A 26,624-nucleotide genomic window follows, 5' to 3' on the forward strand; every position below is an offset into this window, starting at 1 on the left:
CGATCGCGTACTTTTGTTTGCACAGCAGGCGCAAACAAAAGTACGCTGGATTTTATAAGATACGCGCATAGCCGCGCGTATCCTCTAAAATCCTGGATCGGCGCGCGCAAGGCTGCCGATTTTGGGTAGCCTGCGCACGCCGAGCCGCGCAGCCTGCCTCCGTTCCCTCCGAGGCCGCTCCGAAATCGGAGCGTCCTCGGAGGGAACTTCCTTTCGCCCTCCCCTCACTTCCCCTCCCTTCCCCTACCTAACCCACCCCCCTGGCCCTATCTAAACCCCCCCCCCTTACCTTTGTCCCTAGATTTACGCCTGCGAGAAGCAGACGTAAATCTACGCGCGCCAGTGGACTGATGGCGCACCGTCTTCCGACCCAGGGGCTGGTCCGGAGGCCTGGACCACGCCCCCGGGCCGGCGCCACGCCCCCGGTCCCGCCCCCGAAATGCCGCGTCCCGCCCCTGAAACGCCGCTTCATCCGGGACCTACGCGCGTCCCAGGGCTCTGCGCGCGCCGGCGGCCTATGCAAAATTGGCGCGCCGGCGCGTAAGGCCCTGCTCACGTAAATCCGGGCGGATTTACATGAGCATGGCTTTTAAAATCCACCCGTTAGCGCACTCGTGTGAAAGCAACATTGGGGCAGAGTCGGACCCGGAAGAGGAGGAGTCAGGGCGGCACCGGGGCCGACTCTGCGAACACAGCGTGGACACTGAAACGGTAAGCTTCCGTATCGCTGCCTATTTTGCGCCGAATAACTACATCTTTTATGGTGTAGTTATTTGGCGTGACGCCGGCAGCGATCGCACCACAGAGGTGCGATTGCTGCCGGCTAGTGCAGGACCGCCCCCCACTTCACCCCCTGCCCCCTGTTACCGCTGGGATTCACTATGCCTTGCAGCATTAGTGAATCCAGGCCAGAGATGGTTGAAATAGAATTGTCTTTTTTTAATTATGTGATACCAGGAACTGATACATTTTCCGTACTCGGTATACTGATTTAGAAAAATGTTTCTGTGATTAACATTTTTGGAAAGGCAGAAAATAAGTACAAAATAAATAAAAATAAATAAACTGATTTGTGCATTGACTCACATTTTCTAGTTATTATATATGTTTATGTGAGCTTTGTCTGCTTTTTATAGTGAAATAGATCCAATTTGAGCCAGTTATTTTTGGACAGTCAGCAGAATAAACACAATTGCTATACATTTGGTAGAATAATAATATTAAAAATAATGTCATACTTACCTCCCCAATGTTCATCACACACTGTAAATAGCATTGTTTTGTTGGCTAGTTCTGGGAATACACTGCTGCACTCCATAACAATGGCCTGAGGAATCATTATAACACAGGACACAATCCAGATAATAATAATGCTGTTCCTTGCCCTCTTGGCTGTGCTTTTAAACATCAAAGGATGACAAATTGCATACCAGCGATCCAAGGCAATGCAACTGAGTGTCAGTACAGATACTGAGACGGACACTGTCTAAGAAAATAGACATTCTGTAAGATTATGAACTGTATTTTGATATTTCATGAAAATCTCAATAACAATGCATGAAAAAGGCTTAATCAATTACATATACATTAAAGTATATTTTATCAAAGACATATGTCTTTGATAAAATATCTATATGTGTGTATATATCTATATGTGTGTATATATCTATAAGTGTGTATATATATATATATATATATATATATATATATATATATATATATATATATATATATATATATATATATATATATACATATACATAAGACCAGATAGTATGTAACCATATAAGGTGGTCAATAAACAAGCAATAAACATTCCAAAGGAATGTATAAAGAGCACTAGCATTGTTGATATGGTATTAATTAAAACAGAAACCTTTATTAATCATTCACAAAAAAATGTAAAATAAATGAACACTTTAATTTTGCCAAATTTGGCACAATCTCGTGACCCTTTTACAAATAAGTATTGATAAGTTAAACATGGATCGATTGCAGACTGTGCACACCTATGACGTGAGTGCTAATGCATTTGTTGTCAACACTTAGTTATCATGGCACCATTACTTTCAAGCAGACCTAAGTATATTACAACAATAATGAACATGAAACCTGTTTAAACACGAGATATGCTTTACCTTGCAAATACAATGACAATGTTGGAAAGTACAAAAAATGAGTAGCCAGTTTATCAACCAAAAGGTGCTTGCAATAAATCAGAAAACAAATAGGTAAGGTGTCCTCCTGAGTATGGTGTCAATTGCCCCGACAAGGCTCTTGTTTCACCAAACGCAGCCCCTCTAAATTTATCTGTGTAACTTTGCACCTTGCCATCTTACTGAATATTTGAAAAAAATACACATATATTGTGGGCCTAGCGAGCCAATCCACCCACCTCTTCCCAATTTATGTAAAAAAATGTCAGGGTTGCAGCACTCAAGCTCCCCCACCTCACCCAACTTTCAAAAATAAAGGTGGTTACTGCAGCCCAAGTCCCACTTCTTCTTCTTAAAAAAAGTGAGGCACCACTCCAACTCAACCCCCAGAGCCTCCAAAATTATCCCTGTGCCCCAGCAGGAGGAGGGACATTTCAAGTCTCCTCCTGCAGGGTGAATATCTAAGTGCCAGTGCAGATGACTTAGAAGATTTGCACTTTCTCCAAGACCGGTCAGTTCACTGAGAGGTGTCCAATCTCTGTTCATAATTGAGTTCCAAATGGAATTGCTTTTTTCACTGATAGTGAGTGAATGGATATGTGGAAGTGGGCAGCTAGGAATGCTGACATAATTGTTTATGAAATGGAAAGGGGCTCAGGCTATGGCAGCTACCTTTACTTCTGAAACTAGTATGGGGGAAGGGCTCAGGCCTGATATTTTTATTTTAGGGAGAGGTGGGGGTTGACAGGAACTGGGCCGCTAGGTCCTTGGATGTTTTTAACATTATTTGGGAAGGATGAGGTGGGGATAAGACCAATGCTGGACTGTAAGCTTTTTTTTGTTTTGTTTTTTTTTATTATTACATGGCTATATGTTGAATATTCCAGAGATATCCAAATCCACAAAAAACGAAGCAAAGATAGCACTCCAAATATGACAATATCAAACCCCAAAGGAGTGCAAAGAATTTATAGGTCCAATTTTTAATATCATTCAAGGAAAACATTTAATTTATTTTTCATACGGCAACTCCATTGCTCACAATGCTCTGTTCTCCTTATTCCTGATTCCATTCTTGGACTTGCACTGCACTAGTTCATAGTCCTCATTTCCACATGTGTTTAAAGTAAAACATAGAAAATAATTCCAAAGTTAAATATGTTCAATTCATTACTCTAAGCACAAAGACATCTTCAAAACTGCTTACTAGAAATTGTCATCTTCTATGTATGTGTATATATATATATATACACACACTATATATTCTGAATATACTGAATGTATAAAATCTTACATTGCAGAATTCTGCTTATAGAGGAATCTACTATACTGTTCTGGTACATATGAAAAGAGAATATATTCTTAAAGAGAAACAATACCTGCAAATAGGGAATAACTTTACAAAGAGTCTTCCCAAAGAACCAGGTTTCTGTAATATCAACTACCAATGTTGCTGGAAGACAAGTGATTGTAACAAGAACATCAGCAAGGGAGAGATTCACTATAAAATAGTTGGTAACTGTCCTCATATGATGATTCTTCCACACAGCAATACAAACTGAAATGGTAAAGAGTATTAATAATTTCATTAGAATTAAAGTTTTTAAAACAAAAGCACAGAAGAATAGAACATATTTTCATCTGATAAAATTAAATAAATAGTTTTCATTGATAATTTGAATAACGAGGAGGTCAATACACTGTCAAAAAGTTTTAGTTATCTGTAAACCGATACGATGTGCAAACGGCTATCGGTATATAAAAACCTATAAATAAATAAATAAATAAATAAATAAAATAAAGTTACTAGGTAATACATTTAAGACATATAGAAGAAAATATTGTTTACTCAATGCTTAATTAAATTCTGGAATTCATTGCCGGAGGATGTGGTAAAAGATATTAGTGTAGATGGGTTCAAGAAAGGTTTGGACAAGTTCTTGGAAGAAAAATTCTATAAATCATTATTAAGTTGGACTTGGGGAAATTCTCTGGTTAACCCTTGGATAAGCATCATGGAATCTCTCATTATTTTGGATACGGCTAGGCACTTATGACCTTGATTATCACTGTTGGCAACAGGATACTAGCCTTGAGTGAAATTTCGTCTGACCCAGTATGGCAAATTTTATATTCTTTGAGGTCCATATTCAGACATAGTTGACTAAGTAAATAATTTGGATAAGTCTTATCTTGCTAATATAAAGGTGAATTTTAAAAGCGCAATGCACACCCAAAACCAGGCCGGTGTGTGCCAAGGGGATTTTAACAGGCACTTGCATACACGTGTATTTGCCACTATGCGCACAAATGGAAAGTTCTGAAAAAGGGGAATGGTCTGGGTGTGGTCTGGGCAGGAAATGGGCATTCCTGGATTTCACTATGAAATTTGTGTGTAAATACTTACGTGCACAGGCATGCACTGGGGTCCCCTACTGCGTAACATTACTTCTGCTATGGATGGCATGTAAGCAGTAAAACAAAAAGATATAGGCAGATCAGAGTGATTTTAAAGGTAGGGGCTAACAAGTGAGAAGGGAGGCTATGAAACTAAGGGGGTTTGGAAGTCCTATCCCTTACCAGGGTGAACTGGGAATGAACTGGGAAAGCTGGAAATAGTTTTGGCACGTGTGTCTACTAAAATTCCCCCACTCACGTGGTATATTGTGAAGGCCGAGGAGATGTGGACCCTTTGCCCAAGGAGGAGTTGGCACTACCTGAGGAACCAAATTCCCAAAGGTCCCCACCATCGGGAGGTGAGGCTGCACTGAAGCAAGGGCCAACTGGAGCTTCACCAATACCACCCACGTTACCCGTGGGTTGAGCCCTTGGGTGCATAGGGCCGGCTGGACTTAGGTGGGCCCTTGAGAAGATGAAAGGTTCATTGAAGTTCAGTCCAGGATCAGAAGCCAGAGAATTGCTAACCGCCAGTCCAAGGTCAGAAGCCAGAGAGTCGCCAATCGCCAATCCGAGGTCAGAAGCCAGAGAGTCGCCAGTCGCCAGTCCGAGGTCAGAAGCCAGAGAGTCATTACAGGAGCTGCAGAGGGGGTAATAGGTACAATATTCGGAAATGCAGGGGCAGGACTCGGAGAGGCAGGAACCAGGAACAAGAGTGCCAGAGACACAGACAACTCACTGAAGAGAGCAGACTCATTGCCAAGTCAAAGAACAGGAAGAGGAAGCCTCCATAAGTACTTCCCTGAGCCTTGATGTCATCTGGTGCAGCTGAAGATGATTTGGTGATGAGGGCCCTTTAAATGGATGCAGGAGGCGTGGCCGCGCGCCTAAGAGGAGGACGGCCCGATGGGGAAGCAGGAAGTGCTGGTGTGCGGCCCGATGCCACAAAGACAAGGCCGAGGGACATTACCTCCATCGTGGAACGCGGTAGGAGCTCGACAGATGGGACTGCCTTGAGGGAGGAGAGCAGGAGCCCGCATTGAGGATGCCTCCCTGCCACTGCTGAGGTGCCGGCGGCAGTTCCAATGCCACGAAGAGAGGTAGGAGGAGCCGGCAGCGAATGGCCATGGCTGGGAGTTCTAACAGTACCCCCTCTTTTAGGGTGCCTCCCTGGAGGTTTGGGCTTGGAGGGAGGTCCGCGTGGAACTGGACGAGGAGGTTCCTATCCAGGATATTGGCAAGAGGTTCCCATGTATTTTCTTAAGGCCCAAACCCTTCCCAGGCTAGAAGATATTCCCATCATTTCTTATGCTTCCGGATTTCCAACACCTCTCGGACTTGATAGGTGGTGTCATCCTCAGAGGAGAGATGTTGGGGTACTGGTGGCATACTGTGGGTCCAGGTCAGCACCAATGGTTTTAAGAGGGAGATGTGGAAGGTGTTGTAGATTTTGAGAGATGGAGGTAGTTGAAGCTGATAGGCTACCGTGCCAATGCAGCGGAGGATGGGGAATGGACCAATGAACCATGGAGCAAGTCGCATAGATGGTAGCTTTAAGTGGATAAATCATGTACTCAGCCATATATTCTGGCCATGTCTAAGGGGATGGCTTGGTCTCCAATGGCGGTCAGAATATCTTTTGGCCATTTGATTGGCCTTGAGCAAGGTTTGCTGGGTGGAGATCCAAAGTTGATGTAGTTCTTTGGTAGAGAGCTGGGCTGCCGGCGACGGAATGGTCACAGGAATAGGCAGCGGTGTGTGAGGTTGCTTGCTATAGACTAGTTGAAATGGTGACGAACTGGTGACAGCAGAAGGGTGCGAGTTGAGGACAAATTCGGCCCATGGAAGCAGGTCTGACAATTTTCCTGTTTGCTATTGACATAGATGCATAGGAATTGTTTGAGGGTCCGATTAGTTCTTTCTGCTAGACAATTGTTTTGCGGGTGATATGTGTACGTATATTCCAGGGTGACGTCGAACTTCTGGCAGAGCGATTTCCAAAACTTGGCAATGAACTGAGGTCCTCGGTCGGATAGGATGATCTTGGGTAGGCCGTGCAAATTAAAGACATGATGGACAAATAACTGAGCTAGTTGAGGTGTGGAGGGAACCCGGAAGTGGCACAAAATGAGCCATTTTACTGAATTGATCAACAATGACTCACATGACGGTGTTGCCGCTGGATGGGGATAGATCAATGATGAAATCCATTGAGATGTGTGTCCATGGATTGGTAGGGAAAGGCAAAGGTTGTAGCAGATCCCGAGGTAGTCCTGGAAGATTCTTGTGATGGGCGCATGTGTAGCAAAATTCCACATAGGATCGAGCATCCTTAGGCATTCCAGGCCACCAGTAGTACCGGCGGAGGGCGAGCAGAGTCCGGTGTTGTCCCGGATGTCCCGGAATCGTGGGCCCAAGTCAAGACCTGATTTCGGAGGTGGAGCAGCATGAAGGTCTTCCCAGGAGGAACAGGCATAGTGGCGGCCAGCAGTACTCGCGATGGTTCAATGATGAAACTGGGGGGTTACGGGGGTATCAGTGGTGTCAAAGGCTCGAGAGAGTGCGATTGCTTTCAAAATCTAGTGAAAAACAGGGCCCAATGGGCCTGTCATGGATTGAGACGTTGTGCCCGGTTCAGATATGCTAAATTTTTATGATCAGTATAGACCATAATCTGGTGTTGAGCTCCTTCTAACCAAGGGCGCCATTCTTCAAAGGTGATTTTGATAATGAGGAGCTCCTTGTCGCCAATAGCATAATTACGTTCTGCAATGGAGAATTGGTGGGAAAGAAAGGAGCAAGGGTGTAGTGTATGATTGACCGAGTATTGGCTGAGAACGGCTCCGACCCCCTTCGGAGGAGGCATCTGCTTCAATGATAAATGGATGCCGTGGTTCAGGGTGACAAAGGTAAGGCTGGAGGAGAAATTCTTCCTTGAGACGAAGAAAGGCGGGTGTTGCATCCGGCGGCCAGTGCTTGGGGTCAGTGCTTTTGTGGGTCAAGGCAGTTAGAGGCACCACAATAAAAGCGTAGTTGGAGATGAAGGAGCGGTAGTAGTTCACGAAGCCTAAAAATCGTTGTAGGGGTTTCAGTCTGGATGGTTGGAGCCATTCTTGGTTGGCCTTCAGTTTCTGCAGATCCATGCTGAACCCTTTGCTGGACACAATATAACCCAGAAATAGGAGAGCTTCTCTTTAAAAGAGGCATTTTTCGAGTTTGGCATAGAGCCGATTGTCTCTAAGCTGCTGTAGCACTTGGGAGACATGTTGGTGATGGGCAGAGAGGGACTTGGAGAAGACTAAAATGTCGTCAAGGTAGATGACTATGCATTGATATAATAGATCTCAGAAAATGTCATTCATTATGTTTTGGAATATGGCTGGTGCATTGCAAAGGCCAAATGGCATAATTAGGTATTCATAATGTCCATCCCTGCTATTAAAGGCCATCTTCCATTCGTCCCCCTCCTTGATGCGATTTAGGTTGTAGGCTCCCCACAGGTCCAATTTGGCAAAGACCCATGCATCTTGGAGATGGTCAAAAAGCTCTGAGATCAGAGGAAGCAGATAATGATCCTTAACGGTTATGGCGTTCAACCCCCGGGAGTCAATACAGGGAAGGAGCGTCCCATCCTTCTTCTCCATGAAGAAGAAACCAGCCCCTGCTGGTGAGGTCGGTTGCGGATGAATCCTCGGGCCAAGTTCTCCTGGATGTAGCGTGACATGGCTTGGATCTTGGAGGGTGAGAGAGCATAGGTATGCCCCGAGGAGGCTCGTTACCTGGTAGCAGGTTGATCGCACAATCAAAGGGCCGGTGGGGCGGTAGCATCTCAGTTTCTTGTTTGGAAAACACATCTAAGTAGGAAGCATATGGTGAAGGTAGGCCTTGAGAAAGGGTGGTTGTAGTCAAGCATTGTACGGGGGATACCATATCAAGACAGGAGCCTTGGCAGGCTGATCTCCATCGGACCAATTGTAGAGTATTCCAGTTGATGGGGTGTATAGACCGGTCAAGGACATGGAAGGAAAGGTGTTCCACAAGAAGCAATCCAGTGTGAACTTGGACAGGAGCAGTGATGTGGGTGACCTGGCCCGGGAGGGGTTTGCTCTGAATGGATGAGAGGACCAATGGAACCTGGGCATGGATGAGGGGAATCCCGAGGTGTTCCACTAACTTCTTCATGATGAAATTATCCCCGGCTCCTGAGTCCACCAGGGCTAGAGTATGGAATTTGTGGTCTCTTGTAGTCAGCTTGAGCGGCAGAGTCAGTGGAGGTGCGGGTGATGCCAGGCCCAGAAAGAGTCCTCCTTCAGATCCTAGGCCCGGGAGTTTCCTGGATGTACCGGACATGACGACAGGAAGTCCCCAGCAGTGCCACAGTAAAGACAGAAGCCGCCTTGCAAGCATCTGTGGAATTCCTGAGAGAAGAGTTTGCCTCAGCCTAACTGCATGGGTTCCTCAGCTGATGCTCCGAGGGCCCTGGCTTGACCTTCAGAGATTGTGTACGTCAAGGGTATCTGAAGGTACTGGAACTGGAACTCTTCTTGGAAAGCTGAACTTCTCAGGAGAATTCCTGAAGGCGACTGTCAATGCGCCCAGTCAAGTCAATGAGGGAGTTCAAGGAATCTGGTAGATCGCGAGCTGTGAGTTCATCCTTGATTCTTGGGTTGAGCCCCTCCAGAAAGATGGTCCTTGAGCAGTTGAAATCCCAAATAAGCTCCGAGGACAATGTTCGGAACTCAATTATGTATTCGGCAAGAGTGCGGGAGCCCTGGCGCAGATGTAGGAGAGTCGCTCCAGAGGCCGCCTGGTGAATGGGGTCATCAAAGACGATGCGGAAGAGATCCCAGATCTCTCTTAGTTGCGTAGGACGGGATCATTGAGCTCCCACAAGGGAGACGCCCAGGCCAGAGCCTTCCCTTCAAGAAGAGATAAGATGTACATTGTCTTAGTAACATCATCAGGGAAGAGGGTTGGTTGTAAACAGAAGTGCATGTTACATTGGTTGATGAAGCCCCTGCAGGAGCGGGACTCTCCAGAGAAGCGCAGAGGACTGGGTAGAGGAATCACTGGACCACCAGAGGTTGACGGTGCAGTGACTGGTATTGACGACAAGGCGGGATTCATAGGACTGACGGCATCAAAACATCGGTTCAAGCTTTCTACTGCAGAGACGAGGGAATCCAGAGTCTTCTGTTGATCCAGGATTCGTTAGGCCATACCTGGAATGGCCTGACGGGCCAAGACCTCTGCCAGGTCCATGGACTTGGCAATCTGTTGTGAAGACTGAGGAGATGTGGATCCTTTGCCCGAGGGGGATTTGGCACTACCTGAGGAAGTGAACTCCCACAGATCTCCACCATCTGGAGGTGAGGCTAAACTGAAGCAAGGGCCAACTGGAGCTTCACCAATACAGCCCCGTTCCCCGCAAGTTGAGCCCTTGGGTGCATAGGGCCGGCTGGACTTAGGTGGGCCCCTGAGAAGATGGAAGGTTCATCAAAGTTCAGTCCAGGATCAGAAGCCAGAGAATCTCCAACCGCCAGTCTGAGGTCAGAATCCAGAGAGCTGCCAATCGCCAGTCCGAGGTCAGAAGCCAGAGAGTCTCCAATCGCCAATCCAAGGTCAGAAGCCAGAGAGTCGCCAAACGACAGTCCGAGGTCAGAAGCCAGAGAGTCATTACAGGAGCTGCAGAGGGGGTAATAGGTACAATATTCGGAAATGCAGGGGCAGGACTCGGAGAGGCAGGAACCAGGAACAAGAGTGCCAGAGACACAGACAACTCACTGAAGAGAGCAGACTCATTGCCAAGTCAAAGAACAGGAAGAGGAAGCCTCCATAAGTACTTCCCTGAGCCTTGATGTCATCTGGTGCAGCTGAAGATGATTTGGTGATGAGGGCCCTTTAAATGGATGCAGGAGGCGTGGCCGCGCGCCTAAGAGGAGGATGGCCCGATGGGGAAGCAGGAAGTGCTGGTATGCGGCCCGATGCCACAAAGACAAGGCCGAGGGACATTACCTCCATCGTGTCAGTCCAGGAGCTGCAGAGGGGGTAACAGTTACAGGACTCAGAAAGGCAGGGGCAGGACTCGGAGAGACAGGGGCAGGACTCGGAGAGGCAGGAACCAGGAACAAGAGTGCCCGAGACAAAGACAACTCACCGAAGCAAGCAGACTCATTGCCAAGTCGAAGAACAGGAAGAGGAAGCCTCCATAAGTACTTCCGTGAGCCTTGACATCATCTGATGCAGCTGAAGATGATTTGGTGATGAGGGCCCTTTAAATGGATGCAGAAGGTGTGGCTGCACGCCTAAGATGAGGATGGCTCGATGGGAAAGCAGGAAGTGGTGGTGTGCAGCCTGACGCCGTGAAGAGAAGGCTGAGGGATGTTCCCTCCATCGTGGAATGCGGCAGGAGCTTTGCAGGCGGAGCTGCCCGGAGGGAGGAGAGCAGGAGCCCGCATTGAGGATGCCTCCCTGCCGTTGCTGAGGTGCCAGCGGCGGTCCCGATGTCGCAAAGGGAGGTAGGAAGGGCCAGCCGCAGACAGCCGTGGCTGGGAGTTCTAACATGGTAGAAATGGCATTTGCACAGATAAGCATGTGTCCCCTTAAAAATGCACGCACATGTGTGCACAGTCGGTCCATTTTATAACATGCGGCATATATGTGAGTATGTTAAAATGGTCGCATCCCTGGGCATGGACCAACGAACGCGTGCACATATGTGCCCTCGCACTGTTTAAAAGTGACCATCTTAGCTGGGATATATTCAGTGGCGTGGTCATGCCACTGAATATATCCAGTCCATCCAGTTTGCCCCTCATTTCAATTAATTTAGCATAATAAATCTTACACTTCCTTAGAGATCCCTTGCATTTATTCCATGCTTTCTTGAATTTAGATACTGTTTTTGTCTCCACCACTTCCACTGGGAGGCTGTTCCACACATTCATCACCCTTTCTGTAAAGAAATATTTTCTAAGTTTACTCCTGGGTCTACCTGATTACAGCCTCATCTCATGATCCCTCATTCTACAGCCTCCTATCCATTGAAAAAGACTCACCTCCTGTGCATGGAAACCTTTGTCTTGCCTTTCCTCTAGGTTATGCTTGTTTAGATCTTTAAGTCTATCCTCATATGCATTAGAACGAAGACCTCTGATCATTTTAGAAGCCTCCTTCTAGACCAACTCCATTCTATTTATATCCTTTTTAAGTAAGATGCAGTCTACAGAATTGTACAAAATATTCCAAGTGAGATCTCACCAGGGACCTATACACGGGCAATATCACCTCCCTTTTCCTACTGACCATTCCTCTCCCTATGCAGACAAACATCTTTCTGACTTTTACCATCACTTTATCCACCTGTTTGGTCATCTTAAGATTATCAGATACAATTACCCCCAGATGCTTAGAAGAATTTCACCTCCAATATTGTACCTTTCCCTTGGGTTTTTGCAACCTAAATGTATTACTCTATATTTTTTAGCATTAAATCTTAACTGCCAAATATTAGACCATTCCTCGAGCTTTGCTAGATCCCTCCCCATGATTTCCATGCCTTCCTGGCTGTCAACCATGTTGCAGCTTTTGGTATCTGTTGCGGAAGTAGACTCTTGAGCCGAGGGGGAGTTGATGCAACCTGCAGGGAGAAGCAGGTGGAGCTGGCTGAAGCAGAGACCCATCTGGAGCTTCATCACTACCAGCCCTTGTTCCCCTTAGGTTGAGCCCTTGAATTCTGGGGCTAGCTGGACTTAGGCACAGGCCTCTGCAAGGGTGAAGATTCATCTGGTAGAGAGGTCGAGGCAGGCAATAGGCAGCAGGCAAACAGTGATGGTTCAGGCTGAAGTCGAGGTGGGCAGAGTATGCTCAGGGTCAAGGTCCAAGCAGAGAGATAGGCCAGGTGGAGTTCACTCAACAATGATAAACAGGCAGGGATCAGAGACAGACAGAGGTCAAGCAATATCAAGTCCAAGCCGAGGTCAAGCCAGAAGTCCAATCCGAGGAGATAAGGAACAAAGGAGGATGAGAAGCCACAGGAACAAAGAAAAACACTGAAGGCAGACGAGGAGGACTGACAGTGACCATGATGACGAGAACTCAGGACCAAGACACAGAAGTACAAGAGCACAGCAGGAACCAGGAACAGACATCAGATGAAAAGAATACTGAGGCAAAGCACTACAAATTATATTCCCTAAGGGTCCCACTCATAAACTATTGTAATAGTCTAAATGTCCCAGAAGCAGGCACTGTACTATTCTCTGAAACAAATCTCTAGAAAGCAAAAAATGTAAAGGCTTTAAAAGTATCTGTTCATAGAAACTTTGCTCACTACTTCCTTGATATGAGGCGTCATTGTTAGACCAGAATTCATACGATGCTCTAATTCTATACCTCTTGTGACAAAAATAAGACAACATATACAAGTTTTGTCTATGTTGCCTATGCCTAATTCTGGCACTGGGTATACATTGGGAGTTTATGGCCATACTTCTCACAGCATTGCTCTGCTCCTATCTTTTCAATTTTTAATTATCACTAGTACCATTACAACTGCCACCACTCCAAGCCAGTCTTGGTAGCTTAGGGGTGCTTCTCTGCTGCTCCAACTGTCTGTGAGGTTCCTTCCAAATCCTCTTCCTCTACAGTTGTTATTGCTCACCCCGCCAGGAGGGCAGAGTTAGCAATCTATTAGGTTTCAGCTCCTCTGGGAGGAGGAGTTAGCAAACTGTTGTGGCTCAACCTGCCAGGAGGGTGGAGTTAGCAGTCTGTATCGACCAGCTCCTCCGAGGGGAGGAGTTGGCAGTCTGATATGGCTAACCCCACCAGGAGGGCAGAGTTGTCAACCTGGTATGCCCTGGTTCCTGTAGAATGAAAGAGCTAGCACTCTGTTATAATTCTGCTTTGGAGTTGAGCAATCTGAGACAGATCTGCTAGGGAGTTAGCACTTAATATAATCTCTGTACTGAAGTAGCAATCTGTTATGGATCTGTTCCCTTGAAGAAGGAGTAACAGTGATGATACTCCGTAGGCAGAATTAGTGAACTAATGTGGGTTGGCTCCCACAGAGTGGTAGATGATATAATACCACTCTATTAGTGTAAGGAATGAACATTTAGTAGGAATGGTGAATCCCTGGGCCGATGGCAGATGACAGCGACTTCAAGAGGAGATCCTGAGAGGAACCACCGGCTAGGCTGGAGTATTGAGACAAACACAAATAGTTCTTTATTAGACTGGAAGTAGAACCACCAGAGGTGGCAGTAATGAGCTGATGTGCTTGGTAGGGCTGAAGTCCTTCAGATACTGGAATAGCGATCTCTGAGTTGCTGAGCTGTAGAGAGAGACTATTAGGGATGTGAATCGTGTCCTCGATCGTCTTAACGATCGATTTCGGCTGGGAGGGGGAGGGAATCGTATTGTTGCCGTTTGGGGGGGTAAAATATCGTGAAAAATCGTTAAAAATCGTGAAAAATCGAAAAATCGAAAAATCGGCACATTAAAACCCCCTAAAACCCACCCCCGACCCTTTAAATTAAATCCCCCACCCTCCCAAACCCCCCCCCAAATAACTTAAATAACCTGCGGGTCCAGCGGCGGTCCGGAACGGCAGCGGTCCGGAACGGGCTCCTGCTCTGAATCTTGTCGTCTTCAGCCGGCGCCATTTTCCAAAATGGCGCCGAAAAATGGCGGCGGCCATAGACGAAAAAGATTGGACGGCAGGAGGTCCTTCCGGACCCCCGCTGGACTTTTGGCAAGTCTCGTGGGGGTCAGGAGGCCCCCCACAAGCTGGCCAAAAGTTCCTGGAGGTCCAGCGGGGGTCAGGGAGCGATTTCCCGCCGCGAATCGTTTTCGTACGGAAAATGGCGCCGGCAGGAGATCGACTGCAGGAGGTCGTTCAGCGAGGGTTCCGGCGCCTCGCTGAACGACCTCCTGCAGTCGATCTCCTGCCGGCGCCATTTTCCGTACGAAAACGATTCGCGGCGGGAAATCGCTCCCTGACCCCCGCTGGACCTCCAGGAACTTTTGGCCAGCTTGTGGGGGGCCTCCTGACCCCCACGAGACTTGCCAAAAGTCCAGCGGGGGTCCGGAAGGACCTCCTGCCGTCCAATCTTTTTCGTCTATGGCCGCCGCCATTTTTCGGCGCCATTTTGGAAAATGGCGCCGGCTGAAGACGACAAGATTCAGAGCAGGAGCCCGTTCCGGACCGCTGCCGTTCCGGACCGCCGCTGGACCCGCAGGTTATTTAAGTTATTTGGGGGGGGGTTCGGGAGGGTGGGGGATTTAATTTAAAGGGTCGGGGGTGGGTTTTAGGGGGTTTTAGTGTGCCGGCTCACGATTCTAACGATTTATAACGATAAATCGTTAGAATCTGTATTGTATTGTGTTCCATAACGGTTTAAGACGATATTAAAATTATCGGACGATAATTTTAATCGTCCTAAAACGATTCACATCCCTAGAGACTATAGGTAGTGAATAAGGGTATGCTGGATACATAACCAGTAGTGAATGATACACTCACAATGGTAGATGTCTGTAAGGTCCTCTTATGCAACAGAGAGTCTTCAGTATTCAGGAATAGGAGCCACAGGCGAGTACTGGTTCCTGTAAGCAGTCTGAAATAGTAACTCACAATAACTGTGTATGAGATGGCTTCTGGAATAGAAGAGAGTTGAGGAGAATTGAGGAACATAGGCCCTCATGGAGCGAGTACCGGTTCCTATCCGCAATCTGTAATAGTAATCCATATATATAGGTATGTGATATCTTCTGAGAAAGTAGAGAGTTTGTGAAGGGTTTTAGGAACATGGGCCCTTGTGGAGTGAGTACCGGTTCCTATCTGCAATCTGCAATAACTCACGATCTCCATACCTGCGATAACATCTTAGACAGAAAGGAGTCTTAGGGATTAGGAGCGTAGGCTCTCATGGAGCGAGTACTGGATTCCATCCTGTATCTGAAATCAAGAAGAGAGAGAGCAGGGCCCCCGAGGAGCGGGTACTTCTTAGGTAAGTTTGTAGAGGCAGAGCAGCGGAGAAAGATTCCTCCTTGCTAACTCGATTCGTAGTTGCAAGCAAAGACCTTTTATGTTGGAATCAGATGACATCACTACGGGGGGACGCCCCCGAGGTTCGTGCCCTTGCCAGTACGTCATCAGGAACATGGCGGATCTGTAGCATCAAGCCAGCCCGGGGACTCCGGGACCCAGAGGCAGAGAAAAGCCGTGGCAGCATCTGTCTGTCAGAGCCGAAGAGAATCGCCACAAAGGTAGAGAGGGTGAAGCGAGGGCGAGAATAGGCATGAACGCAACAACAGTAGATACCAACTCTTGCTTTTGCCCTGGCCATCCATTCAATGCTTTACACAGGCCTTATTATCAGCCAGTTATCTTTAAAGGATTCATGCTCTCTTGGATATTTTCTTGAAACTCCATTCTATTATGGTTCTTGCAATTATTGGCCTCATCCAGTGCTTAGTCTTCTATGGATGATACCATAGCAAAAGGCAAGGGCTGCAAGAGTGCAGCACCTCGAACCACCAGGACTGCACTCTTCCATTATCCCTGCTTTAGAAATAATGGAGGCAGTATTTGTAAAAACTGATTCAGAAGAAGAATCATGTCTTAGATTCCCTGAATTACAGGATACTAAACAGCTAGTGGCTAAAGAGCATTCAGTAACATCTTAGCCTCCAGTGAAGATCAACTCCAAACCAGAACAGCCAGCTCCTTCAGAAATAATGTCAAGCCTCCTCAAGTGATGTCCTCGGGCTTCTTCATACCTAGTGATTTCTACCAATTTTCTTGGTCTCTTTGCACCTCATTTGGAGCCTTGAGATCTTCTTGACACTCTGGGTGGCTACTTTATACCTATCTTAATGTTTCGAGGTATTCAGGCCATTCCTTCAGTCTCTTTTACACTCACCCGAGGTGAGGGTTGACGCTACCTGAGGGGTTGGGCCCCACAGGTCCCCACCGTCGGGAGGTGAGGTTGACTGGAAACAAAGCAAAGGGACCATGGCTGTGGCCCTGGAGAGAAGAGATGTAGAAGAACTGCCTGCGTCACAGCCACGTGATTGAAGGTGCCTGCACTGAGCAGTACTGTGGGGTGCCCCTAGGAGCGAGAACAGAGAGAGTCAGTTCAATGATATCGCAGTGCTGGGCAGTTCTGGAGAGATGACATACCAGAGGAAGGATCTCCAATTCAGAAGCACACTGGGCAGGTCCCGAGGAATGGCGACTACGGAGACAGGACCCCTGATGTTTTAACGCTGAGACTGCCCCGAGGAGCAGGGAAGCATAGACACAGGATCTCTGGTGCAGTAGTGTTGAGACTACCCCGAGGAATGGGGAAGCGTGGAGACAGAGTCTCTGGAGTTGTAACACTGAGGCTACCCCGAGGAGCGGGGAAGTATAGAGACAGGATCTCCAGTGTAGTAAACTCTGAGGCTACCCTGAGGAATGGGGAAGTGTAGAGATAGAATCTCTGGTGTAGTAACGCTGAGGCTACCCCGAGGAGTGGGGAAGTGTGGAGGCAGGATCTCTGGTGTAGTAGTGCAGAGGTTACCTCGAGGAGCGGGGAAGCGTTGAGACAGAATTCCAGGAATGGAAACGCAGAGCAAGCCCTCGAGGGGCGGGTACCCAGAGCCAGAGTCCACAAACAGAGACTAGAGATCCAAGGCAGGAACCGCAGGTCCGGAGAATGGAACAAGCACCAGAGGAGCTCAGGGAACTCATTGCCAAGTTGGTTAGCATAGGCCAAAGGAGGTTCTTAAATATCTCTGGCTTGTGATGTCATCAGCCGGGGACGACCCTGGAGGAGGACAGATGGCACGCGCACACGTCTAAGGAGGCCCAGAGTCGAAGCTTAGGTCGGTGGCTTGGAGAGCCAGGAGAAACACGGCAGTAGCAGCTGGCCACAGCTGCGAGTTCACCAGGAATGGAGAGTCAGGCATGACATGAGGTGAGTTGGGTCGGCCGTGGCCGATGGTCATAATACTTGGGAGATTTTATGCCTCTTGTGGTGCTTTGTTTCCTCTTTATGGTGTCTTAAGCTATTTATGCCACATTTGGTTCCATACTGACCCTCTCATACAGCCTTGGGAGGGGGGGGAGGGGGAGGGAATGGGCGGATTCATGCCACTATTGTTGGTCGCCCAGTTTGGGGATAGGTCCTGGAATCAGGTCCAGTTCTGAACCTTTCCTTGGTACTGGGCCTAGTTCAGGTCTGGGATCTTGTTCACAGCTAAGCCCTGACTCAAAGCAAGTTCCCATCTTGGGGATGGGCTCCAGCACCAAGCTTGGCTCATGGCTAGACCCAAGTGTCAGGCCAGTGCTTGAGAATGTGCAGACAGAGATGCTGAGGCCCATTTTTAGTTTTGCTGATGGGGGCTCTTCTTTAATGTTTTTTTTTTTCAGTTTGGTAAATGAACTGAAACACAAAAAGCATTAAGCAAACCAAATAAAAACAAAACTAGCCCCAAAACAAAAAAAAACCAAACCAAACAACCAAAAATTTGGGGGATGTACATCATTACTGGTTACTTGTTCCATTTGTTATTATAATCCACAAAGAAGGAATCCTATAGCCCAAGGCTTTGTGCACAGACCTGGTCCACTTTAAATAGTGGTGGCTGCTACAAAATTTCAACATGGTGGCATTTTGCAAGGATGACTCACCCCTCTGGCATCATCCACCTTCCAAAATTTAACTTTCTATTGATGTGCATGACAACGGAAATATCCCTTTCAGCTTTCTCAGCTTCTTCTCAGATAATCTTGGCATAATTTTTTCTGAGAAGCTCTGTACCCAGGACCTTATAATTCTAGCTGTTCTTTCTATGTATGCACCACTGGAATACCAAAATCCATTGCAATGTCCCAGAAACCCTGCAGTAATGAGGCACTTGACTGCTAAGCTTCCAGACCCATGAAGTGTACAATGTTATTACTAGAAACTGCACAATGTTATTATTCCTGGTCACCTATGTCAGAGCACAATATGCAAATGAGCTAAACACCTTGAAACATTCTGTATGCATGAAATCAAACAGCCTATAGGCAGGCATTTGTAGAAGTAATATTGTCTGGGGAACTGGTAACTCAGTAGCAGAAAATTAAATACCCTGGGAGAAATACAAAAAGTTTCCTTTTGTCAACAGGAGTGCAATTTTCAAAGCCATTATGTGGGTAAATAGTGGTTTGTTTGTACAGGTTAATTGGTTGTCTGCAAAACCCTCTCCCTCAATCCAATTAAAAGTTGTGCCTGGTTTTACAATGCATATAATTTTAGCTGTATTTGGGAGAGGCATTCCAGGGGGTATATTTTAGGTGGGATCAGAAAATAAAATGCAGAGATTGTCTTTTAAAATCTACATGCATATTTTTCCATAAACCTCTAACAACACAAAAGGCAGGTACAAAAGTATATGCTAGCTGTGTTTTGCTTTGGCAAGAAGTGTGGTTAAATGTGTCTTTATACAGTATGGTGTAGATTTTCAAAGAAGCGCGTGCGCGTCTATGTGCGTGCGCTACCCGGCGCACACACATGAATGCCCGATTTTATAACATGTGCGTGCAGGTGCGCACATGTTATAAAATTGGGGGTCAGCGTGCGCAAAGGGGTGCACACATGTGCATTCTGCATGCGCTGACGCCCACAGCCTTCCTCAGTTCCCTCCCAGTCCGCTCCAGTTTCGGAGCGGACTGAGAGGGAACTTCCTATCCCCCTACACTAACCTCCCTTCCTCTTCCCCTAACCTACCCGCCCCCTAGCTCTAACCTAGCCCCCCCAAAAAATAACTTTATCTTACTTTTTACGTCTTCCTCGGGCAAATGCCCCTGTGCTGGGAGCCTCTAGCCATGCTCCGCCCCCGGACCGCCCCCACCCCGCCCCTCTCTGCCCCTTTCCCGAAGCCCTGGGACTTACACGCATGTAGCCAGGCCTTTGAAAATAGGCCCAGCACGTGTAAGGCCACTTAGGTGCGTAAATCCCCTGGATTTACATGTTTAGGCCTTTTAAAATCTGGCCCTATATGTATAACATAATCTATGCTTGCCTATTCTGCTGCTCTGTTTGTGAGACAGCAAGATCAGTTTTCCTATCCTGTACAATGCATTGAGTAAATCTTTTTTAAAAGCTGGTTGATAACTCATAAGAAATAAATATATTCATTTCATAAGAGTCTATGGTTACAGTCATAAGGAGTCATCTCCTGCCGATGTCCATCATTTTTCATGTCTTCTTTATCTATTTTTATAAACCTTGTACAGAGCATGCTTAGTTTTTCATAATCATGCTGTTTAATTTGTCTTCATTAAGAAACATGCTCAAATTAATAAGTTAACAGCAGATCCTAGAAGCTATTAAATAGTAGAGATGTGCAATCATTTTTCCTGAATTAGGCAATGTCAACAAAATTGCCTAATTTGGAATGGTTCGGGAGAACTGAAAAATGATTGAATTTTTTCCAAAATTTCAGAAAAAGTTCATTTTTGAGTTAGTGCGCGCTAATTCCCGATAGTGCGCACTAACTCTGCTAGGTTAGTGTCCGATAGTGCCCAATAGGGCGCACTAACCCTAAAATCGGGGACCCCGAAAAAAACCAACCCCTGAACCATGGGAAAAATGAAATTCCCATGGGTGGGCCACGAATCAAAGTCAGACACGAAATTTTTACCTGAAGCACATCTCTATTAAATAGCATCCAGTTAGCGAGCGTTTCCTAAATAGTTTGATAGGGGAGTATTCCACACTATTTAGCATGAGCTCAGTATTTTCTCATTTGATTATGATGTTCCTTCTTTTGCACCTCTGGGCTCGCCAATTTTTGTCTGCTTAAGCTATCATCCTCTAGGACCCATTTAACACGACTGTAAGGCCTTCTTGTATAGCTTGCTATGTTTAGCATGCACAAGAGAACCTTAAGTGCACATTAAAATTTATTGCATATTCATTTATTTATAAATCAGCCTAGGCCCCTTTGGAAGTAATTTTAAAACTGTCCGCATTGGTGCAAAGTCTGTGAGTAATTTTTACACAAATTTTCTAAGGGAAAGAATGTTCATTCTTTACCTTTGAAAATTATCCCAGGTAAACTATCTGAATAGTTTTTCAGAGACAAATTGCATAAGTATATATGTAGGTACAAACACTTCCTGCCCTTCAGTACAACCTCCCCCAACTGCAGGTACAAGTATATACATAGAGGCTCCAAGGAAATACATTTACCCACATATAGTGGGGTAGATTTTAAAAGGGTGTGCACATGCAAGTTATAAAATCAGGGGTCGGCGCGCACAAGAGGCTGCAGAATTGTGCACCTTGCATGCGCTGAGCCGTGCTACCTTTCCCCATTCCCTCCCAGGCCACTCCAAAATCGGCCTGGGAGGGAATGGGCAATGGGCGCTGTGTCGGAGGCCTCAGGCCCCGCCCCGCCCCACCCACGGACCACCCTGCTCCGCCCCAGACCACCCCTTTAGTAAAGACCCGAGACTTACACATGTCCCAGGCTTTTTAAAATAGGCCCGGTGCGCGTAGGGCTTTTTAAAATCCGGCCCAGTGCAAGCAATTTCCTAAAAGCCCATTTCTTCAGATAAAAGTTTTATCCTTGGCAATGGCTTTGAAAATGAGTCTGCCTATGCATTTCTTTGGCAACACATTTATTAATGATCATATCAACAAAGTGTCAAATGTTGGGTATTAAAGAGGGTAATTGTGTAACAGCCCATGTAGAACTTCAGTCATAATTATCAAAACGGACTTATGCGCATAAATCCACCTTGAAAATTAGCTGATCATTTGTACCTTAGAGTGGCATGGGGCACACATTTATACCTGCTAGAGAGCAGCTGTAAGTATCCATGTGAACTATTACATGCATACTTTTGGAAATTAAAATTATGTGCATAAATAATTTCCCTACCTTAACTCTGCCCCAAGAACATCTCTTTGCAGTACATGTAAAAGTATGCGTGATATTGCTTCTGAGCGTAATTTTACACGTACAACCCTTGGGGTAATTTTCAAGAAGCTCATTTACACACATAAATGCTTTTGAAAATTACCTCCAAACTTTTTTCACTGTGTCACCACACTTTGTACAGAACAGATTTCTTTCTAATTTAAGGCAATTTGATGCCATATACTCTAATACCAAACACAAGGATTACAGGAATCTAAGAGCATGATTTCAAAGATATCGCTCTTTTGTTCAATGCCATACACAGCAGTGCCAGCAGATGGTGCCTCAGCATAAGCTTGCTGCACAATATCTACCTTCAAGAACTAAGGAAATCTGAAGTGATACAGATACTCTTTGCTCATTATAGCAATACTGAATCCTCAAGCCAGAAAGTACAGTATGTGTCTATGTGATATAATTTCAGCAGTTTTGAAAGAATTGTCCAGAAAAAAACAAGGCAGAAATGTACCCATTATCTATAGACAATTTAATTACAGTTAAAATACAGTAGTAAGGAGATTTCTTACTTTATACATTGGACCTGAGGAAGGAAAATGTTAATGCCTGAAAAGCAGTCAAGAAGAGGGTAATTTTAAAAACCATTTCTGCCAAGAAAAATATGCTTTATACATGGACAATTTTCTAAAAGCCCATCCCTACATGTAATTAAATGCTTTTACTTATGTCCGCTACATGGGTACATTTACCTGCTGTAGGGGAAGCATTCCTGATGGTAGGGGTTGAGCAGAGTTTGGAGTTATGTGCATACTTTAGAATTTCCAAAGTATGAGCATAGTTTTGGTTGGAAAAGGTATCTGCACATATTGGTAGATGCAAATGCATGCAGGTACTTTTCCTTAGGTAATTTTCAAGATAAAAATATGTCTATACTTTGAAACTTACTACAAAATTTGCAGGAAGAAGTACCCGCACACATGGCATTTATATGACCATTCTTAAAATTACTCCAGAAGTATGCACATAACTCCAAACTCTGCTCAACCCCTACCATCAGGAATGCTTCCCCTACAGCAGGTAAATGTACCCATGTAGCGGACATAAGTAAAAGTGTTTAATTACATGTAGGGATGGGCTTTTAGAAAATTGCCCATGTATAAAGCATATTTTTATTGGCAGAAATGGTTTTTAAAATTACCCTCTTCTTGACTGCTTTTCAGGCGTTAACATTTTCCTTCCTCAGGTCCAATGTATAAAGTAAGAAATCTCCTTACTAATGTATCGTTAGGACATATATTTTTGTTTGGTTTGTTGATCTTTTTATCAGTACAGATCTAGGTAACCATACCACATATACACAAATGACCACATCTGGAGAGGGCTTCTTTAACACAGTGCATGCTCCCTCCTTTTGTGCCTTTTTGTGTGCCTGCTATGGTTGTGTTTCCTTTCTGTCCTTTTACTTGAGTAATGGCTGTCATGTTGTTTATCTTTGTCTTTTTTGGTTACATCAAGGTTAATTTTCAATAAATTGCTGAGTTGCAAAAATAACCAGCAGATCCAAACTGATTCTTCACATTTACTTATATGGCACCTTATATTTTATTTTATATTTTACATTATGCATTATTTAATTTTTACTAGAACTATGTTAGCTGTTCTTTATTTTTAATAGTTTATTTTAACTATACTTTTTGTAACATTATGGCCTTTCTTTTATCTTTTCTTTTTATTTTGAATTAATTTTAATATACTTATGTAAACCGTTTTGATTAAACACTGTTTGTAAAAGTGGTATACAAACACTTTCAAATAAATAAATAAATAAACCAGCTAGTTCTAGCTGGTTATCTTTAGTCAAATTTTCAACCACACCAAATCGTCTAGATTGGTGGTTGAAAATTCACCTAAGTCTTGCAGACGTAAATTCTTCTAAGAGTGATCAGAATTGTTTGGCAAAATATAACCAGTTAGTGCTGAAAATACATGGGAAGAGAGAAGCATTTTTAACAAATTATTATTTTTTTCTTAAAAAGGATGTTTCTTTATTTTTGCCATTTTCAGTGTCCTGCGTTATTGATGTCTGCTCATAAATGATAGATCTGGGTGCTGGAGTATGTATATGGGTACAACAAAGGTAATGGTAATGTATGTGAGTGAGAGTGAATATAATGATGATATATGAATATTAGGGATGTGAATCGTTTTCCATATCGTCTTAACGATAGAAATCGTGTGGAAGGGCAAGAAAATCGTCTTAGGCACGATTTTTTAGTTAAAAAATCGTTAAAAATCGTTTTTTCCGATTAGTGCGCACTAACTCGAGTTAGTGCGCACTAACTGGGAGTTAGTGCGCACTAACTGAAAATGATACAATTTGACACTTTTCAGGTCAGTTAAGGTCAGTTTAGGAATGAATATGTATTCCTATTGGCTGCCCTCTTATTTATTCATGTTACCAAGTTTCCTACTGACAGTATATGGGGGATGGGAAATGGAAACAGTTGGTAGCTTGACAAAACAAGTAATGTGATCAGTCAATGTGACTAGAACTTGTGCCCTAACCCTGATACCAGGGGTATTGTGATCTTCCTGCACACAGTGCCCTATCCCTATTAATACCAGGAGTGTTGTGATCTTCCTGCACACAGTGCCCTATCCCTAATACCAGGGGTGTTGTGATCTTCCTGCACACAGTGCCCTATTCCTGATACTGGGGGTGTTGTGATCTTCCTGCACACAGTGCCCTATTCCTGATACCGGGGGTGTTGTGATCTTCTTGCACACATCCCGGTATCAGGGATAGGGCACTGCATGCAGGAAGATCACAACACTCCTGGTATTAATAGGGATAGGGCACTGCATGCAGGAAGATCACAACACTCCTGGTATTAATAGGGATAGGGCACTGCATGCAGGAAGATCACAACACCCCTGGTATCAGGGATAGGGCACTGTGTGCAGGAAGATCACAATACCCCGGAGGAGTGAGGGTCAGGCAGCTCCCCCCTGTCTGTGAAGCCAGCCTCTCACTAGTAATGCAGGGAGGGAGCTGTCTCAGACTTCACCATCCTCCCCCCCCCCTCACCCACACACCATTCACTAGCTGGGACATGGGGGAAGTCAGGAGTGAGGGTCAGGCAGCTCCCCCCCTGTCTCCGAAGCCAGCCTCTCACTAGTAATGCAGGGAGGGAGCTGTCTCAGACTTCACCATCCTCCCCCCCCCCCTCACCCACACACCATTCACTAGCTGGGACATGGGGGAAGTCAGGAGTGAGGGTCAGGCAGCTCCCCCCTGTCTGTGAAGCCAGCCTCTCACTAGTAATGCAGGGAGGGAGCTGTCTCAGACTTCACCATCCTCCCCCCCCCCTCACCCACACACCATTCACTAGCTGGGACATGGGGGAAGTCAGGAGTGAGGGTCAGGCAGCTCCCCCCTGTCTGTGAAGCCAGCCTCTCACTAGTAATGCAGGGAGGGAGCTGTCTCAGACTTCACCATCCTCCCCCCCCCCCCCCTCACCCACACACCATTCACTAGCTGGGACATGGGGGAAGTCAGGAGTGAGGGTCAGGCAGCTCCCCCCTGTCTGTGAAGCCAGCCTCTCACTAGTAATGCAGGGAGGGAGCTGTCTCAGACTTCACCATCCTCCCCCCCCCCCTCACCCACACACCATTCACTAGCTGGGACATGGGGGAAGTCAGGAGTGAGGGTCAGGCAGCTCCCCCCTGTCTGTGAAGCCAGCCTCTCACTAGTAATGCAGGGAGGGAGCTGTCTCAGACTTCACCATCCTCCCCCCCCCCCCCTCACCCACACACCATTCACTAGCTGGGACATGGGGGAAGTCAGGAGTGAGGGTCAGGCAGCTCCCCCCTGTCTGTGAAGCCAGCCTCTCACTAGTAATGCAGGGAGGGAGCTGTCTCAGACTTCACCATCCTCCCCCCCCCCCCTCACCCCCACACCATTCACTAGCTGGGACATGGGGGAAGTCAGGAGTGAGGGTCAGGCAGCTCCCCCCTGTCTGTGAAGCCAGCCTCTCACTAGTAATGCAGGGAGGGGGCTGTCTCAGACTTCACCATCCACCCCCCCCCCCCCCCTCACCCACACACCATTCACTAGCTGGGACATGGGGGAAGTCAGGAGTGAGGGTCAGGCAGCTCCCCCCTGTCTGTGAAGCCAGCTTCTCACTAGTAATGCAGGGAGGGAGCTGTCTCAGACTTCACCATCCTCCCCCCCCCCTCACCCACACACCATTCACTAGCTGGGACATGGGGGAAGTCAGGAGTGAGGGTCAGGCAGCTCCCCCCTGTCTGTGAAGCCAGCCTCTCACTAGTAATGCAGGGAGGGAGCTGTCTCAGACTTCACCATCCTCCCCCCCCCCCCTCACCCACACACCATTCACTAGCTGGGACATGGGGGAAGTCAGGAGTGAGGGTCAGGCAGCTCCCCCCTGTCTGTGAAGCCAGCCTCTCACTAGTAATGCAGGGAGGGAGCTGTCTCAGACTTCACCATCCTCCCCCCCCCCCTCACCCACACACCATTCACTAGCTGGGACATGGGGGAAGTCAGGAGTGAGGGTCAGGCAGCTCCCCCCTGTCTGTGAAGCCAGCCTCTCACTAGTAATGCAGGGAGGGAGCTGTCTCAGACTTCACCATCCTCCCCCCCCCCCCCCTCACCCACACACCATTCACTAGCTGGGACATGGGGGAAGTCAGGAGTGAGGGTCAGGCAGCTCCCCCCCTGTCTGTGAAGCCTGCCTCTCACTAGTAATGCAGGGAGGGAGCTGTCTCAGACTTCACCATCCTCCCCCCCCCCCCCTCACCCACACACCATTCACTAGCTGGGACATGGGGGAAGTCAGGAGTGAGGGTCAGGCAGCTCCCCCCTGTCTGTGAAGCCAGCCTCTCACTAGTAATGCAGGGAGGGAGCTGTCTCAGACTTCACCATCCACCCCCCCCCCCCTCACCCACACACCATTCACTAGCTGGGACATGGGGGAAGTCAGGAGTGAGGGACAGGCAGCTCCCCCCTGTCTGTGAAGCCAGCCTCTCACTAGTAATGCAGGGAGGGAGCTGTCTCAGACTTCACCATCCTCCCCCCCCCCCCTCACCCACACACCATTCACTAGCTGGGACATGGGGGAAGTCAGG

General features: G+C 46.6%; 1 protein-coding gene across 1 annotated transcript in view; it reads right to left on the reverse strand.

The window, feature by feature from the left end:
* The window catches only part of HCRTR2 (hypocretin receptor 2), a 365,252-nt gene that overhangs the window by 63,611 nt on the left and 275,017 nt on the right, over positions 1 to 26,624 (reverse strand). Inside the window, exons 5-6 of the mRNA XM_029595696.1 lie at positions 3,536 to 3,714; positions 1,243 to 1,486 (exon numbers count right to left, since the gene is read on the reverse strand). Coding sequence (XP_029451556.1) covers positions 1,243 to 1,486; positions 3,536 to 3,714 — 423 coding nt within the window. The remainder of the gene's footprint in view (positions 1 to 1,242; positions 1,487 to 3,535; positions 3,715 to 26,624) is intronic.

The sequence above is a fragment of the Rhinatrema bivittatum genome, chromosome 3 (assembly GCF_901001135.1).
Source record: "Rhinatrema bivittatum chromosome 3, aRhiBiv1.1, whole genome shotgun sequence".
In the NCBI taxonomy this organism is placed as follows: Eukaryota; Metazoa; Chordata; class Amphibia; order Gymnophiona; family Rhinatrematidae; genus Rhinatrema; species Rhinatrema bivittatum.